Source organism: Phasianus colchicus, chromosome 3, assembly GCF_987193195.1.
Source record: "Phasianus colchicus chromosome 3, bPhaCol1.hap1.1, whole genome shotgun sequence".
NCBI lineage: Eukaryota > Metazoa > Chordata > Aves > Galliformes > Phasianidae > Phasianus > Phasianus colchicus.
This window is the reverse complement of record NC_143438.1, coordinates 90641356-90662475: the sequence shown is the minus strand read 5'-3', so window position 1 is coordinate 90662475 and position 21120 is coordinate 90641356. Positions and strand designations below refer to the sequence as shown.

General features: G+C 38.0%; 1 protein-coding gene across 7 annotated transcripts in view; it reads left to right on the top strand.

Annotated features, from left to right (window-relative positions):
* The window catches only part of TRAPPC9 (trafficking protein particle complex subunit 9), a 472387-nt gene that overhangs the window by 89117 nt on the left and 362150 nt on the right, over positions 1 to 21120 (top strand). For all 7 annotated transcript variants that reach the window (XM_090138036.1, XM_090138035.1, XM_031591261.2 and 4 more), the window contains one exon: positions 770 to 894. In XM_090138036.1, the coding sequence (XP_089994162.1) occupies positions 770 to 894 (125 nt within the window). The remainder of the gene's footprint in view (positions 1 to 769; positions 895 to 21120) is intronic.

The window sequence follows — 21120 nt, the reverse complement described above, 5'->3', positions numbered from 1 at the left end:
ATGAGTAATAATTGTAAGTATAGTTATTAATATACATTAAAACTCAATTTTTTAGACTTTGGTGTTGTTCCTTTTTTTTTTTTTTTTTTTAATTAAATGGTAGTTGTCTTGTATTTTAGTGAATTTGTGTTTAGCATATGGCTTCAGTAGACTGACAAAGCCAAATATGATAGTGTCTTTTTTTCTTAACCTTCAAGTTATGCAGGCATATGAGCAACATAAAATGCTATTTCTGTTACCCTTTTTGTTGACTGTTAGAATGTAAAGCCTAGTTCCCATTCTTTGTTCTGTGTAAGAAATATTTTATATATACATATTATGTATTTTATATATTTCTTGTCAGTATTCAGTACAAAACATAATTATTAATGTAAAATATACACGTGGAATGTAGGGTGTTGCTAAAAGATATTAAACATTTACTAGAACCATTATGATAGTGAAGCACAAAAATTATATATTTGTCCTTTTTAATATTGCAAATATTAAAACTAAATATATATTATGAACTCTGACATTACTATTATGTTTTTTCAAATTTGATTTCCTTATTTTCCTGTGAGTTTCACAAAGGTTTAGTTGTTTTCCTGTTTACTTTTTGGCTTCTGTAGAAGGATACAGTGAAATAACCTTTAAAATATTTTTTTGCCATGTTGTATAAAGTATTATGGTGTTTTTTAGTTTCTCTCTTTTTAATGAGGGAAATATAGATTTATTGGAATAGAATGTAATGTGTAGCAGAAAAAAAAAAAGTTTATTCTTTTTCTAGATGGAATCAGTGTTAGTGGACTTCCACTTTCCAGTCCTTTTCGGCAAGTTGTCAAACCAAGAGTAGAGGCTAAACCTGTTAACCCTCAAGAAAGCAGCAAAGGTGGGGACTTCAGTCATGTGAAGGTAAGTGACATAAAAATAAGTAAAATTTGCTTTTATTATTCCGCGTTATGCTTTGTTCTATGATGGAAAAATAAAAGTTTGTTTCGCTAGTATTTCTTTATGCTCTGTATTTGGACTTGCAGAACAAACAAAAGTGAAGCAAGATCAAGGGAAGAGCTGAATTTGTAAAGAACTGGTTACCAGTAGAGTATGCTCAGGGAACTGCCAGTTCTTCTCCTCGTATTGCTTTCTTACACTACATTCTCTATAGCAAAGTGATTCTTTGTGAATTCACTGTTTGTTTGTTTTTTTTTTTCTGTTGAAATGTACTGAAGGATTTGTACCTTCTAAACATTTTAGCTTCAAAGTCTTACTTTCACACTTGCAGTACGGAGCCTTTTAGATGGCTTTGTGCAAGTAGTAAAAGAGAATAATTGAGAGGGCCAAATGAAAAGTAAATGCAGCTGGATGAAAGAACATCTGCGTGGGTGGAACCTGCACTGTGCTTAGTTTGAGGGGTTCCCCTGGAGTAAACTACTGTTTGTTTTTCTGTTGTACATCTTCACCTTCTGAAGATGGAAACTTCTTATTTTCAGCAGGGAAATAAGAAGGGTTTCATACTGGCCAGTTTTTTGAGAGAGAACATCTAAGATTAAAATTAGAGATTTTAAGAAATATACTATTGGACTTGATTGGCCTCTTTTGTGCATGTTTTGTGTGCCATGTAACATTACATACTCCTTCCCAAGTCTATGTTCTGCATTAGCTCGTTCCATCAGCAGTTAGCTCTGTACTTAGCAATATTTGGCTTATCATGACTTCGACCTGGAAGCAAACGAGGGTTTGCTGTTTTTAATTGCTCATTTGAAATCTGAATTTTCTTTCTTCCCAGTGAGGTTATTTAGAGTTACATTTGATCAATATAAACAGATGATTCTGTTAATTTGTAAATGTGCTTCCTTTGGGCCCTTAGTACTACTATTTAATTTTTCACTACAAAAAGGATGTTGACAGTGTATGACATGATTAAAAAGTAAAGACTATCCTTTTATTTTATCACATAGAAGGTACTTCCCAATTGCTCATAAAGATAAATCAGAGTGACTGAGAAAACTGTTTGTGGTTTAAGCTAATAAAATGTTCACCTTTAGTTTTCAAATTCAGAAAGTTTGTGTAAGTATTCTATTTTACAGAACACTTGCAATGAAGGCAAGCAAGGGGAATATTATTGTTTAAAGGGAATAAAAATCCAGAAATTCACAATTTCAACATACCAGATAAATTGAAAAAGCTTTTTGTTGCACTTTGTGACTGTATGACAGCTGTCCTGGCAACCTATGTGATGTTGTTGCAAGGGTACTGGAAACCTGTAAAGCAAGAACGTGTTCTTTAAGCATTACATGGCAAAAGAGTCTGTTGGGAATGCATGTGCTTGATTCAATTGTTAGGTTTACAGAATACATTTTGAATTAATTATTTTGCATTTTATAATCAAAGGACCTTGCAGGTATCCAAAACTATGTTCAACAGAGAGCACACGTTCTGATAACCTTTAAAAGTTCCTTGCTGGTTAATGTTACTTATGCATCGAGCCTGATTTATGACTCTTGTACAGCTCATTTTTTATGCTTGAATTGAACAATTTATAGTGTTACCATCCCTTCTAGAACTGTTTTAATCGCTAAGACTACATTTTTTGTGAAGTATGCTTAGAAGAGAATCAACAGGCAAAATAAAACTCAGGGTGTTTAAGAAGGCCACAGAACAAAACTCTGAAGAAAGTCTACGCAATTACGTATTTAATTACTTGAATTACAGCATTCTGGTCACTTACTTGCAGGCAGATCTTCATGAGAGGAAAGATATGATTTATGTTTTTCCAAAATTTAAAAAACAGGATTATTGTGGATGAGGAGAGAGAATGCCACAATAGAGTAGCACCATCTATATGTCTGTAGAGTGATTTACTGTTATGGTTAATTCTGTTTTAACAAATCACTATTTCTGTAACTTGCATTTATGTTTATCATGTTGTCATAAATAAAAATGGTGTCTCAGGTTGTCCCTATCAGGTCACCAGAAATGAGTCATTTGATGTACCTGGATTAAAATGTCTGCGTAGTTCAGAATCTCTCAGAAATATTTTTAGTTTCAACAAACTACCCACATAATTAGCTTTCTGTGTATGTGAACATAACTGGCTGGTACTGGCCAAGTGGCCAGAAGAAATTCTAACTGAGTAGATTTGTCTATTTGCATGATTGCGTTACCTTTGACTACTAGTCATTGTGTGATAAGATGTTGTATCCAGCTGCCTACTATTTCTGTTTATTACTGTTTACTTCTCTTCACATCTTCTCTCTTATTTGGCAGAGTTGTTAAGGTGAAAAACCAAAACAAAACAAAAACCAGGGGCTTAAAATTAAACTCAGACAAATTCCAAATTAAAATACCAGTTAGTTATTGTAAATAATGGGGTGAATTTACCATTTAGTAATGCAGTCAGGATGTGTCTAGGCTGGGTTCTGAGGAGTTTGCCGTGTTTTTGTTTTCATCTTGCTTGACTTCAGGCTGAATACGTTTCAGAATAAGTAAATATACGTTTGTTGCCAAATGTAAAGGCTTTTGCTCAGTAGGTACATAGTTGTCTAAAATGTAGCAAGCTGGGATACATAAAAGAGAGATGGTCCAAGATTCACTTTGAACCTGAATCTCAAAGTATTGCATATTTATGAATCTGTCTGAATACCCTGAACCTTTCTCAGAAGGTACTTCAGCTTCTCTTTATTGCTGCAGAACAATTCAGTGTGTGACCTATTGCTTTTGTCCTGCACAGTGCCATTTGGGACAAGGACTGGATGTTAAGGTTTGTCTTGTAATAGCTGGTTAATACGGTTTGGCAAGGTAACAAGCAAGTAGGGAAGGTCTAAGTTAAGAAACAAGATCTTAGAGGATATGCTGTGAATATGGTCTGATATCATGAATTCATGATTTAGCAATAGATGATTGTTGTGAATACTCAGGAATAGTAGTTGTTTTTCAGTCATGTTGCTGTGTGTTAGCCAGTCTTCAGGTTAATTTTTGCAAATGAATAATGATATAAAATCAGTGTTTCTCCTGTTGCTGTTTCTCAAATGTGCTTGTTATATTTATAAGTCTTGATGCTTAAATCTTTCTCCTCCTTTTTGCTTCAATACAGAATGTTGCCAGTGTACACTTGAACTTCTTAGCAATCTTCGTTTTCAATTTTGCTGCAGGCTGTCTTCTAATATACCAGTCACAAGCTTCTGGAAATGAGTGTTATAACGATCTCATAAATTTAGTATAAAAATTCCTTTATGGTCTCATCATAAAGCTTGCTTACACCCTCAAGCTGAAAAGAATATCACAGTATAATGTTATGTTCAGATTTACTCTCTTTTTACTGTTAACTGCTGAGTAATTTGGTAAGCACTGTCCTAAAATCCTTGGTCATTCCAGTGTGTGTCTGTATTGTAGGATGAGGGCTTAGCTCTGTATGGCTGTGGTTACACTGCTAGGTGAAATAGTCTATTTTGAAGAACTGTTGTGCTCCTTTACTATCAGTGAATGGTATGAAATGTTGAAGTATTATATGTAGAACTAATCTAATTTAATACAGTGTCTGTAGTGTCTCTTATCAGGTTTAGTCAGCATGTATTAAAATAAGATACTGGACTTGTTTGGATTTTTCCATGCAGTTCTCAGGTGATGCTCTTGAAACTATGAAAGTATCAAAGTGTGCTATTAATTGAGATACAGTTTATGTTGCTGATGCTTTAAGCTCAAAATCATTTTACATATGTACCTTGAATCTGTTTGAAGTTTAACCCATAAATAGAACATGTAAGTCTTAGATTTTTGTAGCAGTTCTAGACTGTGAAGTTAGTGGGGATGCTGAATCTGCAGAACGCTCTTGATATTTAGATTCCTTCTTTTTAGTTACCTAAAGGTTGTTAAGCACTGGAATGAGCTCCCCAGGGAGGTGGTTGAGTCACCATCCCTGGATGTGTTTAAAAACCATTTGGATGTGGTGCTCAGGGACATGATTTAGTGGAGGGTTGTTAGAGTTAGGGTAGTATGGTTAGGTTGTGGTTGGACTCAATGATCCCTAAGGTCTTTTCCAACCTGAGCAATTCTATGATTCCAAATATGAATTTACCAATGGGATCTTAGAAACAGAAGTATAATGCCAGTTAGGTGTTCTACTTGAATGTTGTCCCACTTTGGAATTCAGTACCGTGTGTGTAAATTTTGTGGTTTTGAGTCCTCCATTGATATTACAGCATCAGGTCTTGTAAACAAAAATATTGAAGATGTGAGTCTCTATTAAATTTAAAACTAATGAAAGAGACAATAATAATGTGAAACGAAACTCTTTCACTTCCCAAGTTGATTTCTATTAGCTCTTTTTTTTTATTGATTAATTGAAATTTATGAGCTATGTGTGAGTAAACAAGTCACATTTCTTGAAATCTACTCAATAAAGACCCATGAGCCAAATCAACATTTCCCAGCTCAGCAATGTGGTTTTTGTTGCCTTTTTGGCTGAGGGTAGATTTGTTCTGCAAAAGTGACAGAAATTTGAACTCTTGATCATTGGAACATGGCTAGCAAAAGCTTATTATGATCTAAAATTGTATGAAAACCTGCAGTTTTTGAATAGACTGGTTTTAATGGCTTTTAACTTTCCTTCCCTCCCCAGTTTGTCAGCATTCCTTTAAGTGCTTTTAGGATTCTATAAACAGTTGAGTATCCAGCACTATTTCTGCTTACCAGCTATATTCTTCTGTGCATTGTTGCATCTACAGATGCACACTCTGAAGCCCTAGAGAGGACTATACTTGAGAACAAGAAGTAAGTGTTCTACAAACAGTATTCTCTGGAGCCATGGGAAAAAAAATACTACTTCCTCTAGATTTGAGTAAACCCAATTCATTCCTATCACCTGGTATTTTACATTCAGTACTACTGCAGTAGCAGAAATTTCAATTCAGAATGTTTTACAACTTTGAGTACTTCCTTTTCTTCCATCTTGTTTGACATGAAAGAAGCCTTATTTAAATTTTGTGTTGGAATGATATGTAAGTTTTGGACAGATTCACTGTGTGCCTGTCAAAAGCACCACTTTCTCCAGACTGATTAATTGTCACTCAGTAGCAAGGGGTGCTAGCCTACTTAAATCCAAACAAGTATCTCATCAACGATAGTTGCAGCAGATACAACCCACTGCATAAACCATACTTTCTGTCGTTCCCTCTTGTCTGAAGATCAACAGTGAAAAATTAAAGTTGACATCAACACAATGAATAAAGCTTATGACTCTGTAACAGACCCTACAGTCACGAAAACTTTGCCCAAGGGGTGATATTGCCATAGTTTGCCTTGGTGCTCAACCACAAAAATATTATGCTGCTATAGTTAGTGTCTGTTAGCATCTCTTGAAATTAATGATTTGTGGTGGTTTTATCCTCACTTGCCAGTCATTAATATATGGTCAGTGTCCATCAGCAGCAGACATCGTTTGTGTATATCTGTTACTTTTTTTTTTGAGATGTTCTAGTGCTTGTTACGTTGGAAATTTTTCAGACCAAAGTGTGAGGAGAAGCTCTCTTAGCTGCCATTGTATGTACTTATGTATGCATTTGAATTTCACTCTTGCAAATTATTGCATGCATTGTTTTCCTCTCTTAATGAGAGCAGAGTAAGGTAAGTCAGGCAGGATATTCAGATCAGAAAACATGTTAAATTCACTGAATCACACAGAATCACAGAATGGCCAGGGTTGGAAGGGACCTCAAGGATCATGAATCTCCAACCCCCTGCCACATGCAGGACCACCAACCTCCACATTTAATACTGGACCAGGCTGCCCAGGGCCCCATCCAATCGGGCCTTGAACATCTCCAGGGATGGGGCATCCACAACCTCTCTGGGCAGCCTGTTCCAGCACCTCACCACTCTCGTAGTAAAGAATTTCCCCCTGACGTCCAGCCTAAATCTTCCCTACCTCAACTTAAAACCATTTCCAGGTTTTTTTCCAAATTCAGGTGCCATATTTACTAGCTTTTCAATCTGTGTACGTTAATACTACTTTTGGTATTAAGCCTCTGCCAATCAAGAAATGTGGCAATTGTCCTCAACATAAGTTCAGTCAGACCAGGTTCTAGACAGAGTATGTTTATAGAAAAAAAATGGTAGGCAATATTTAAAAGATCTGTTTTCACCTAAGTACAGAAAATCTTGTTCTGTAATACAAGAGTTTCTCCAGAATGAGTTATCTGAGAATGTAGAAGAGACTTGTATTCTGCTCAAACATTTGAAACTTAGTCTTCAATTATAAGTGTTTTTTTTGGAAATTCTGAATATTACATCAGATTTATGGCTAAAAGTATTTCCACGCCTTATCCTCACAAAAATTTATACAATATTTTTCTGCATTAAATTTTAGGTATTGATAAAGCTGTGCTCATTTTCACAAGACTTGTCATTATAATTTCTAGAATATTAACTGAAGCAGAAGTGTGGAATTGGCTGGGAGGAAGACAGCTGCTATGGTGGGAAAATGTGGTGACAGAAGATGAAATGGGAAAAAAAAAAAAATAGAGTTAGGGAGACCAAAGGAGAGGGCAGCTCTGGTCAGAATTGTGAAGGTTCTCCAGTGCCTAAATAAATTAGCCTGATACCCAGTTCAGTTATTGATATGCTTTTAAAAGTATAGTGAAGATTTTAATTCAGCCTGTTAAAAATGTGAAATTAAATGTTCTGTGTGCCATATACTTAGTTTTATTACAGTTACTTGTAAGTTGCTTCAACAATATTGCTGATCTTGACAATTATGGAAAGGTAATGCCATTCACAGGGCTTTATCAGAGGAGATTTGAGTAAACTCTTTAGATCGTAGAAGAAAACATTATACAATATGAGGATAGTGTTTCAATGGAATGTGTTTTTTTTACTTCAGACAGCTGGAGAAAGGCTGGAAATCTATGGCTCCTTCTGAAATGCATCCTGGAGCCCTGAGGGAATTGGTTGATATAGTTCCCAAGCTGCTCTGGATGATATTTGAAAAGTCATGCTGGTCAGGCAAAGTCCTGGGTGACTGGAAAAAAGGCAGAATAGCACCCATTGTTAAGAAAGGTCGAAAGAATGACCAAGGAAGCTACTGTCCTTGTCAGCCTCATCTCTGTGCTGGGAAAGATCATGGAGCAGATCCTCATGGAAGCTATCTTAAGGCAGGTGGTAGAGAGGGAGAACCAGCATGGCTTCACTAAGGGTCCTGTCTGCCCAACCTTGTTGCTTTTTACAATGGCATAATTGCGTCAGTGGAAAAGGGAGGAGCCACTAATGTCATCCATCTGGACTTCAGTAAGGCCTTTGACACGGTACCCCATAACATCCTTCTCTCTAAATTGGAAAGATATGGATATGGTGGGTAGGCTGATGGACGAGGAACTGGCTGTGAGATTGTACCCAGCGAGTGATGGTCAGTGGCTCACTGTCTGGATGGAGATCAGGGACAAGTGTCCTTCAGGGATCAGTACTGGGACCAGTGCTCTGTAGTACCTTCATCAGTGACATTGACAGTGGGACTGAGTGCACTCAGTAAGTTTGCAGGTGACACCAAGCTGTGTGGTGTGATCAATATGCCCAAGGGATGGGATGCCATCCAGAGAGATCTAGGCAGGCTTGAATGGTGGGCTGGGACCAGGAAAACCTCACGAAGTTCAACAAAGTGTAAGTACTTTCACTGGGATCCTTCCTATGAGGATGGCTGAGAGAGCTGTGGCTTTTCAGTGCAGAGAAGAAGAGGCTCCAGAGAGATCTGAGGGCTGCCTTTCAGCATTTGAAGGGTGGCAACATGAAAGAAGGAGACAGGCTCTTTAGCAGGGTTTATGGTGATAGGACAAGGGGAGATTATTTCAAACTGAAAGAGGGGAGGTTGGATGTAAGGAAAAGTGTTTTTTACAGTAAAAGTGGTGAAACACTGGCACAGGTTGCCCAGAGAGTTGGCAGATGCCCCGTCCCTGGAGGCACTGAAGGTCACTCTGGACGTGGCTCTGACAGCCCTGATCCAAGCTGTAGGTGCTCCTGTTCATTGCAGGGGAGTTGGTTGAGATGATCTTTAAGAGTCCCATTCAACTCAGAAGATTCTGTCATTCTCTGAAGTAGAAAGTATTTTATGGATTTGGGTTATTCTTTTATGTAAAGCAAAATTTGGAATATAAGGAAAATACGGAATGATGCTTTTTATTTCATTTTGAAACTGCTTCTACTTCATCTGTTTTAAAATCTATCGCTACTTAGTATGGCACAAACGTGCCTGCATATCTCTGTATTCTGTTCAGTAGCTTTGTGTTCAGCTGTCACTTGTTCCATGTAAGTTCAGTCAAATTCATGACAGCTTTTTCATTTTCAGCTAGTTATTCAAATCTTAATCCTTTTAAATGTACTGTAATACAGTCAGTATTCTAAGGACTTACTTAAATAATTTTTGTTAGTCCATAATTGAACTTACGCAGTTCTGTAGGTGCCTCAGTAGCACTGAGGACCTTCTCTATAATTCGCTAGCTTGCTGTTCACCTACAGTTTAATTCACTCTTTTCTTTCAACATTTCTATTCTTAACACCTTATAGCTTTGGTTTATAATTCTGTGATCAAATCTCTTCACCCTTGTCCTCATTGCTGTTACTTTATAGCTTTAGAGCCTAGTAAATAACATAGTAGTTAAATCACGTACCAAATAAATACTGTCCTTATCTTGTTTACTTCTTTCAATCTGTCTTCTTGTTTTGTCCTGAAAATAAGGCAAACTTCCCTGTGACAACACTTCTACCCAAAGAAAACGATTTTTCCAAGCGATTTAGTCAGAAATGTAAGTTTATATGCAGCATCATGAACACGTGTTGTGTTTTCTATCACTTAGATCCCAATAACAATGTTCTATTAGTGTTATAAATCTTCCCTTGGAACAACAACAAGCAGTGTACCTAAAAGTCATTCTAATGTGTTAAACTTGACCAGATGAGCTTGTTTAGCATAAATATGGTGTGTTCTTTGCAAAATTAGTTTGTGAGAGAGAAGGTGTGCTCTCCAAGTTACGGCAGCTGGAACAATTGCTCTGGAAATGGAATGCATTCAACAAGGTTAAGTTCTGGTTTTGTCGCTGACACAGAGAGCAGAGCTCAGTGCTGCCCCTCTGCTCCCTGTGAGGAGCTGCAGCCACCATCAGGCCTTCCCTCAGCCTGCTTTGCTCTAGGCTGAGCAAATCAAGGGCCCTCAGCTGTTCCTCATACACCTTGCTCTGTTGACCCTTCTCCATCTTCATTGGAAGCTCTCTAATAGTTTTATGTCCTCTTTATATTATGGCTTCCAAAGCTGTGCCGAGTACTTGACATGAAGCTGCACCAATGCAGAACAGAGTAGGACAGTCCTGTCCCTTGCCCACTTAGCTGTATGATGTGGTGATGCTGGCTTACAGCTGGCTGAGTGTGTGTGAACAGCGTGGGCAGGTGTTCAAGAAGACCAATGGTATCCTGACGTGCATCAGAAATAGCACTGCAGCAGGACTAAGAAAGGGATCGTCCCCTGTATGTGGCGATTGTGAGACTACACCTCAAATACTGTCTTTGGTTTTGGGCCCCCCAGAAGGGCATTGAGTTGCTTGAGTATGTGCAGAGGATTGCAACAATGCTGCTGGAGGGACTGAAAAACAAGACTTATGAGGAGCAATTGAGGGAATTGGGGTTGAGGGAATCTGGAGCAGAGGAGAGGTTGAGAGGAAACCTCATTGCCATCAGCTACTTGAATGAAGGGTGTAGCCAGCTGGGTGTCATTCTCTTTTGTGAAACACAAGGCCTGAAATTGCACCAGGGGATGTTTAGTTTGTGTGTTTGGAAGAATTTCATCCTGGAAAGAGTGATTAGACATTGGAAGAGGCTGCCCAGGGAACTGGTGGAGACTCCTTCCCTGGAGGTATTCAAGCAGTGAGTGGACGTGATGCTCATGGATGTAGTTTAGTGATAGGACTTGGTAGGTGAGGTTTGCTAGATGATCTTGAAGTTCTTTTCCAACCAGATGATTCTGTGACACTCCTAGTGCTGTACAGAATTTGTGATCTCATGGTCTTGCTTTACATGGAAGAGTGCCTGTTCAGACTTCCATTAATCACTGGTGGTGTGGCAAGCAGCATCTGCATCCTAACTATTAGTTTTGTAGCTGCTGCTGCTGTTGCCTTTTATTCATGCTTCTCATCTGTAGCTTATTGCCATATACACTTAGCCTGTTTGATTTTAAGAAGAACAAGTGGAGAATAACAGATAATTTTAGGTTCTTTTTTCTCTCTTTGGGTGTTCTATTATGATCACTAAAATTCATGAAATGGTCAAGTTCAAAATGTAATTATCCAGAAATTTGCTGCTTAAGTTTGTTTAAACCTTGTTAGATTGTTGTTCAAATACTGCTCATCTAGCAGATGATCTTTTTTTGTGAAATGTTTGTTTGGATCTTTTTGGGGGTTCCATAAATGTTATTGACTTAATCTTTGGTATATGAGCCACAGTATCACAGTACCTTGACAAATAATGAATAATATCTTTTCTGAAGGCTGAGTTAAAGACCGTGCAGGTCTGTTTTAGTGACCTAACTTGTTCTTAAAAAAAAAATAAAAATAGATCAGTTCTTTTTTTCTCTATTTGTGAATAAATAAATGTGCAGGCAATTTCAGTTCCTTAAGTTTTGAAATAGAATTCTTCCTGAAATTGTCTTAACTTCTCCATCACGTGTACTGATCATATTTATCCATGGAAATCTGTTCTGTTTCTTGAGCAGATAACCAAAGCAGTTAAAGTTGCACCTTAAGGGAATAGTAGAAACTTTAGTTCTTTTCTGTTTTATTTTATTTAAGTTCTTTTGTTTTGTTTTGTTTTGCTTTGTTTAGCTGATAGTGGCTGTCGTAATAGCTGTCTCACCCAGGAGTATAAGGAAAGGAATGAAATTTAGTAATTTATCATTGTAGGAACTTAAAAAGAATAGGTCAAGCGCTGTAGTTTTCTACAGAAGAAATTGGAAACACAATGTGATAGCTGTAATTGATGCTAAGCCATTTGTTAAAGGGCACATCTGAATTTCCTTTACGAATTTCGTTTCACCTAGGGAAATGACTGTATAATCATCACAGCAAGATCTACATTTACTGTTTATGGGGCAAAAAAGGATTTAAATGTCATACTTTGCAATTTTTCAGTAAGGTTGTTAGGATTAATGTTCTTATTGTGGGCTTACGTAAGTGATTTCCAATTTGTTTTATTTGTTTATTTTAGGCTTTCCTCAGCTATCAGTGAAAACAGTCATAAAACCAATAAATCCCAAGTTTTAATGCAGTTGCATCTTAGCGTGCTATAAAAAACAGATCAGAATTATAACTCGTATTGTGAGCTGTTTTATGAAATTGATTTCCATACCTTGTCATTAAACTGCTGTTCTTGTATAATGGGATGATTGATGGTGTAAGAGAGGAGAGAGTGAATGAAAAAAATACATGAAGAAGTGAAAGTGCAGGAATTTTTTGATGCTGTTGTTTTTTCTAAGATCTAGCTATGTTACTTTTTTTTCTGTTCACCATTATTGGAACTAATTTTCTATAAGTAGGTGTAAACCAATGGTTTTATGGATTTCTAATTTACTCAGATTAAATAGAATAAAAATCTTGTTCTCTGTTGGTAGAACATAGCAGAGAAGAATAGCACGACTACTGCTGTAGAAAAATTACTCCTTTGCATTGGTGCATGTTGCTTGTGCCTGAAATATTTTTATGTCAATTGGCTTAGAAGTCAAGTAGTAGTTTGATGTATTTGTATCTATGTTACTGTTAACTGACCTGGATGTGCATTGACTGTCTGTAACCCTTAAGTCACAGAATCACAGAATTGCCAGGGTTGGAAGGGACCTCAAGGATCATGAATCTCCAACCCCCCTGCCACACGCAGGGCCACCAACCATTCCACCTAATGCTAGACCAGGCTGCCCAGGGCCCCATCCAATCTGGCCTTGAACACCTCCAGGGATGGGGCATCCACAACCTCCCTGGGTTGGATATATCATTCTCTGTGGTTATGTTTTTAGAAGTGCTGAAATCATAATGACTAGTTCATTTCAAACTTGGCGCTCTTCATACTTGTATGTTATAACTGTATGTTAAAGCCTTCTGGTTTAGCTGAAATAGGACTCGACAACAGGAAAATGCAAATGAGAAGAAGCAGTTAAAATGCATGCTTTTTAATGAAGTGATTCTCAAGAATGAAGAGGCCTATAAATAACTTCATGGTGGTGGCTATTTTATGTGTTACTGTTTACATTGAGTAATGTTATATCTTTGTATAAAATGACAAGCAAGCTGAGCAGCACATTTCAAGTACTCTATGAGTAATTTATTAGGGTTAGAGCATTATCTACAACTCCAATCATTTTTCAGAAGTTATTTATGCCAATGAAAGTACTGGGCAAGTTTATTACTGTTGCTGCTATTTAATATAAAGGCTGACTGTCCCGAACAAGAAGTGATTTGCCTGAGACTGCACAAGGTCTGCAGTTAGGACTGTTTCCATTGTAACCATGAAATGTTCCTCACCATGGCTTGGGTGAGAAACAGCTGATGTAAGCCTGTTTCTTAAGAGCTAAAAAGAAAGTCTAAAATCCCACATTCTTCACTGGTGAAGAAATTTAACATAGTATTTTCTCTGCTCAGCATCTTTATTTTTCTCTAAAAGCTGTTTCTAGATTTTGCCCTGCCCAATTCTTGGTTCCTATGAGTAATTATCCATCTGTTTATCTTTGCTCCTTCCTTGTTAATTTCTGTTGCATTTTAATGTATTCTTCTGCCTAATCTGCTTGGATGCAGCATGCAGTGCTGTGGTCAAATCAAACTTTCTCCCTCATTTTATTTTGACACACGTCAGCCACCTATGGACTGTATTGTTATTTCCTGTCCCAATCTGGAAAAAGGATGCAGTAGCTGTAATCAAATTGAAACACAAAAAGGTGGACTGTTATCTAGGTGCTCTAATCCATCCTTATAGCTTTGGCTGGAAGCTTCCTACTGATGATCCATCTAATATGATCCTGGTAAATTTGTCTCCAAGATGTTAACATAATTCAGCCAAGAATTTAGAGCTGGAACATGCATTTTTGGAAGTCATCCAATTTTGGTAAAATATTTCAGTGTCAGAATACTTTATGGATACTTACAGCAGTTTTTTTTCAGTAATTATATAACCATGTCATTCATCTTGCCACCAGGTTTGATTTGTCCACATTCAGTTTCCAGCACTGTGCTTGGAAGCAAGTAAAGGGCTTCCTGTCCTTGGCATCTTTTCTCTACTTGCTCTTAGTGTGCTCACGTGAGACCAATTATTTCTTAGATTTCAACTTTTTCACACAACACAGATGTATTCAGAAAGAGGGAGAACTTCACTATTTCAGCACTATTACACAACGTGGTCATAATTTTCCAAAAAGGACTATTTTTGCTATTCGAACTGCATCTCTGTAAAGTGATGAAAACATTTTATAAGTTGTAATTTGTTTTTTACTGTTACTATTTTGAAACTAACCTTGTGAGTTCCTCTTGTGTTGATACTGTCCCACCATTATATGGCGTAATTTCATTCTGGTGATTTTTCTACTACAGAAGGAGTAGAATGATTTGATTATTGCATCTGTTCTTTGTACTTAATATTCAGGTGTGAGCTGTTATCCCTCAGTGTAAAGGGAATTGAATCGGATCTGTTAGCTGATAGTTAGATTTTTAACTGGAATAATAATAAATACCCAATTGTATTATCACATCTTGTTCCACTTAATTCAGTGAGCATTGCTGGGAGTGTTTGTGCAGCTAGAAAAAAAAAAAACAACTGTCCCCATATTTGAGCAGTCAGAGCCCCGCATTTAAGCGAATAATAAATTTGACTGTGATTTCTATGGAGGGGAAAAAAAAAAAAAGGCAACCAACAGCCCCCAGACCAAAACCTAACCCTTAGAAGTTGGTGAAGTGGCAGCTCTGCTTACCTTGTCTCCTTTGGGAAGTCAGTCGCTTTGAAAAGCCCCTGCTGTGAAAGCTAACTCCGGCGGGTTTGTGAGTCACAGTGAACTGAAGAAGCCATATAACCAATGGGGGCTGTTTCTCACAGTTACCTGGGAGAATTTTTTCGGTGTATATTTTTCAAGGCACTTGAATTTAAAAGCATGACAATGAGAATATGAACGTGCTGTTTTTATATACTATGTCTAGCCCAGGGAGGGGGGAATCTTTTTTTTCTCTAAAAACTAAAGGATGGTGACATAACTGTGTGCAAAACAAGACATAGCATCAGCCTGCACTGTGTGGTGCCAGGCTGAGTCCTCCTGGGTTTCATGTGTGTCACACTTGGCTCTCCTGGCATGGCAGTGGTTGTGTGTGCTGAGTCTCCCCTGTGACAGTAAGAAATACGATTGGATACTTATATTCCGTGAATAAATTTCTAGGAGGTACTGACTGAAAGAGGAGAGCTCCAGACATCAGCTTGTTTTTGCATTCTGGGCAAAATTTACACGTTCTTCTTTAACCTCTGTTATTGTGATATTCAATTCCATCCAGTGAAAATATACAGGAATTGATATCAGAAGGACCTGATAGCAGCTATCTGAAATAGTTTGTCCATCAGAGCAGGGAAGATCTCTCCTAATTGCTACTGTCCAGTGATGGAAGATGAAGCCCTGGTCAATTCCTATATGTGGTGGATGCTTCCCCTGCTCAAGTGGAAGAGCTATGGCCTTGTCAGTGATATTGGAGCATCCACTTTTATATCTACACATTTTTTTTTATTTCAGACAGTTCAGACATGCTACTGCCTTGTACTTTCTGTTGGTGTTTTCCTTCTCTGCAGCACTGTGGTGCATCAAGCCATTTCTGGAATTGCATGTGCTGGATAGGTTAATATTTTTGTAATTATACCTAGTAGCCTTTTTTGCCTTATAGTATTATCTGCTCATTGAATTACTTTGCCATGAACAAAATCTTGGCTTTCTTTTTCAGGAGTCTTGCCATCTGTTGAGTACCTTGTACCAGCCTAATGTGTGAAAGTTAGATTCAACTCCTGTTCTCATTTCCTTGCTTGTTCAGCTTATCGGCTTTCCATCTCATTCAGAAAGAAAATTGAACTGTATGCACATTAGAATTTTTAAGGTTATAAGGCAGTATAAAATGAGAATAGATATCAGTCAATAATTGAGATTGTAGTACATTTTCATTATATATCTTAATTGTTGGTTTCCTTTCTAGATTCAACAAAATACCCGTTTCCTTCCCCCTTCCCCTAATCCCCTAACCCTAATTCCCCCTCTCCCTCCAGAAAAAAAGTTTACAGCGTGTACATGCCTACACTACAACATAATGAAGTTTGGGGTTCAAAATTCAATTTTTTTTCATGTATTTGAATATATTCAATGATAACTGACAGTTACCCAACTAGTGGGTGAGCATAAAATCACTGCTAGGTGAATCAGCTTCTTTTAAGTCTTCAGATGGACAAGTGTTGCCTTTAATACTCAACATTTTTTTTCCTGGTTGGTGGAACACAGGTATAAAGTATCTGATCTGGTGAATGTCATGCATTTCCAAGCACAAGACTGGGTGGAGAATGGCTTGAGAGCAGCCCTGAGGAGAAGGATTTGGAGGTGTCAATAGATGAAAGTCTCAACATGAGCAGATGATGTGTGCTTGCAGCCCAGAAGGCCAACTGTAGGTGAAGAGAAGCGTGACCAGCACGTTGAGGGAGGTGATTCTGCCCCTCTACTTTGCTCTTGTGAGACCTCACCTGGAGTACTGTGTCCAGTTCTCGGACCTCCAGCAGAAGAAGGACATGGAGCTGTGTTGGAATGGATCCCGAGGAGAGCTATGAAGATGATCAGAGGGCTGGAGCACCTTCCCTACAAGGACGGACTGGGAGAGCTGGGGCTCTTCAGCCTGAAGAAGAAAAGGCTCGAGGGAGACCTTACAGCAGCCTTCCAGTACCTGAAGCAGACCTGCAGGAAGGCTGGGGAGGGACTTTTTAGAAGGGCAGGTAGGAACAGGACAAGGAGAATTGGTTTTAAACTGGAAGAGGGTAGATTTAGACTAGATATTAGGAAGAAATTCTTTACTGTGAGGGTGGTGACACACTGGAACAGGTTGCCCAGTGGGGTTGTGGATGCTCCCTCCCTGGAAGCATTGAAGGCCAGGCTGGATGGGACTTTGGGCAACCTGGTCTTGAGGGAGGTGTCCCTGCCTATAGCAATGGGTTGGAACCAGATGATCTTAAAGGTCCCCTCCAACCCAAAGAATTTGGTGATTCTGTGATTTTTACCAGGCTCAAGTCCCTGCAAAAAGGATCAAAAAAATAAAAGCTTACTGGAATTCACACACAGGCACAGTTACTTTTGGAAGCAGAAACCGTCATTAGGAAAATGCAGTTTGTAAACTTGCTCTCTGAGTCAAACTAAGGTTGTTTTTTTTGAATAGTTTGAAAGTGAAAACGCCTTGTTACAGACTGTGGAAATGTTAGTGGTTTGTGCTCAAATGGTTCAAGCCTGCAGTGTAGTGAAACACCTCATTAAGATTTTGTCAGCCGGTCTGAAGTGTTAGTCTTGGGCTAACCTAAACAAATGTGATGGATTGGCTTAAGAATATTGTGCAACACTACATCTCAGCACAATTTCACAGTTTCTTTAACCTCTTTTCTTTCTTTTTTTTCTTTTTTTTTTTTTTCCTACTCTATTCCTACTTCAAAAGAAGGAGTATTTTGAACATTTAACTTCTGCTTTTTTAAATTTTTTTTTTAAACTCGTAGAATCATAGAATCCTTGATGATGGAAGGGACCTTTAAACATCATCTTGTCCAGCACCTCTGCAATGAATGGGGACACATACAGCTAGATAGGATGCCCAGGACCTGATCCAGCCTTGCCTTGAAAGCCTCCAGGAGTGGGGCGTCAACCACATCTCTGGGCAACTTCTTCTAGTGCCTCACCACCTTCACTTTAAAAGACTTTTTCTTATATCCAGTCCAAATCCACCTTCTTTAAGCTTGAAACCATTTCCCCTTGTTCTGTCATCACAGACCCTGCTAAAGAGTCTGTTCTTTCTTGTAGCTCCTTTTGATATTGAAAGGCTGCTATCAGGTCACCTCAGAGCCTTCTCTTCTCCAGGCTGAACAGCCCCAACTCTCTCAGCCTGTCCTCAGAGGAGAGGTGTTCCATTCCATGGATGATTTTTGTGGCCCTTCTCTGGACACACTCCAACAGGTCTGTGCCTCTCCTGTACTGAGGACCCCATGTCTGGATGCAGTATTCCAGGTGAGGTGTCACCAGTGCAGAATAGAGGGACAGGATCACCTCCCTTGCACTGCTGGCCAGGATCTGGTTGGCTTTCTGGACTGTGAGGGCACAGCACTGGCTCATGTCCAGCTTCCCATCCACCAGCACCCCCAAGCCTTTTTTGACAGGCATGCATCAATCCTTTCATTCCCCGGTTTGTATTGGTAGTGAGGGCTGCCTTGATCCAGGAGCAAGACCTTGCAGTTGGCTTTGCTAAACCTCATGAGGTTCTCGTGGGCCCACTACTGAAGGCTATGTCCCTCTGGATGGCATCCTGTCCCTCTGGTGTGTTGTGTGCACCCTGCAGCTTGGTGCTTCCTTGTCTGTGTAAGTAGTTTGCTTGGTTTAATTCTTATTGTTCATAAGTTACTAAAACCTTGAAGAATGGTAGCAGATTCTGAAAATGAGATTTACATATTATCCTCTGTGTAACGAATTGCGTTTCCAATGTCATTTCCTTGCACTTTTTTTTTCTGTGCATTTTGTTCAGGACTACATTTAATTGGAAAGCAATGAATTGGAAGATATTCATTACAATTTTAAGAGTTAATCTGTGGGTTTCTCCGCTGTGTTGATGCTCCTGGAGCATATTCAGTTCTGGAGTGGTTGGCTGCACCAACATAAAATGTGGATTTTTTAATATATAGCATAAAAAGCTGTGAAGTTTTGGGAGTTGAAGTTGTCTGGGGAAATCTGAACTGTAAGCAAGAAGGATTGAGTGAAGTCTACCATTAAATGATTTTTAAAGTGAAGGATGATCCATACATCTTTAACAAATGCCATCTTTCTGTAACATAGCCTGCTTCTAGAACACTTTACTTTTCTTCAGTAACAGAAACAGGGTCAAAAATTGACAAGAAGAAAGGATTTTCTTGTTACTATAGTATTATATTTTGTTATACCTTCAATTTTTCTCCATGTATCGTTTTAGTGCATGCACAGCTGCTCATTTGAGTAACTTTTGTGTATCATGAGAAAAGGGTGGACTTTTCTCATTGGGCCGGCAGTGTGAGGGTAATGTTTCTCAGCTTCTCATTTTATTCTGTTAAGATGATTTTTGTGGTGTGATTTTCCACAGTAGCTTATGCTTTACAGTGTGAAAACCTATCACTGCAAGGCAAATAAGAAAAGCATTGAAATTTGAATATTATTTGCCTTATTCTTTGTATCACATGGCAATTTCTAAGTTCTTCTTTTTCAAGAATTCCCGTACTTCACTGTCACTAACAGTTATTCGGATCTTCCTATTGGTTTATGATCATAGAATCCATATCAAATTACTACCCTTTGTCTTTAGGAAATATTCCAGTCAAAAAGGGAAATCTGTGATTTCCTAGAAAGAATGAAGATTATTCTGCAGGTAAAGGGCAGAGTTTTTAATCTGTAATTTAAGTAAAATTAACTGCAAACAAATCTATCTGAATTGTCAACATTTCTCATCCTTCTTCCCTGTGTAATATTGTATTTTCTTTCTTTCGAGTAAGTTTTCATGTTCCCTTTACTTTGTCATTTAAGAACTTAGAAGAAGAGGTTATGGCTCTGAAACTTCCATACTTCTGAATCATTGTTGTGATAACAATGTCATGTTAGAAATACCAGCAGTGTCAATCCACGCATAGATAACTATTTCTGTCACTGGCCTTTTGAAAGCAGTCTAGTTAGAATTGATGTGCATGTCAGTGTTCATTCTTGAAAATGTAGTGGTGCACCTGTTCTGGAATTAATTAAAGAGGACATTTGAGTCTTATGGCAGTTCTGGCAAGTGTTAAATGCAATAATCCTTATGTCCTACCAAAACTTGCATGCTATTTGGATAAAATTCAGCTTAAATTATCACGGCATCCCAGCAACTTCTGGTGTGTTTTCTGACTAGAATCAGAACCTCCTGTAAAGAAATCTTTTTGAAAATCAAAGCCTTTAGTGTGTCCCCCAGATGAAATTTTCTGTTAGTTACCCACAAAGATAATATTTTAATTGTTGATTGGTTTGCATTAATATATCATTTAAAATAAAATTGAATTAATCAGTGGGGTAGCAAAGACGTGTAAAGGCGTGTGTTTCTTGTGTTAGATGCTGTACTGAGGTTTACATGGTCTAGTGGGAAATATTGGTGATAGGTGAATGGTTGGTCTGGATGATCTTGGATGTCTTTTCCAACCTTGGTGATTCTGTGATTGTATTCTGTAAATTGTTTGATAATCATCATGATAGCCAGACAGTCCATAGCATTAAAAAAATAAATAAAAACTATTGAGGTGCACCCAAATTTCCTTTGAAAACTGGATTGTTTGCCTGTCTTATCACTAACTTGTGATAGATTTATATAAGATGACTTCAGAAAAATGATTGCTAAGAGTTTGAATGATTTGTTAGCTACATGGAATAACACCTCAGTTAAGAAATTCAAGCATATTCTAAGCAGGAATTCTTGACATTGTTTTAATATCACAGGGTTAACTTGAGAAGTGAATGATAATCTTGTGTCATAAATACATACAAATATATTTTGTCTGGATGACCTGCACGTATTTCATTGAACGTAGTTATTTTTGCTATACTACATGTAAGGGTACTTATTTAAATAAAAATGCATGGGCATATGCATGCACTTAGAAGGTCTGAACCATATGAGTACTCCAGAAATAACAGAGGGATCTTCAGGAAACACTTTTACTTTCATAATGACCATAAATGATCTATCAGGTGTTAAAAAAAAAAAAAAAATTGCAGTGGGAAGCACTGAAATCACCATATGTAAAAGCTTCACAAGCCTGTATGTTCTACACTTACACTTTCCAGGAAGACAGCCCATGGAAAGAAAAGTTTTATAAAACTAAAGT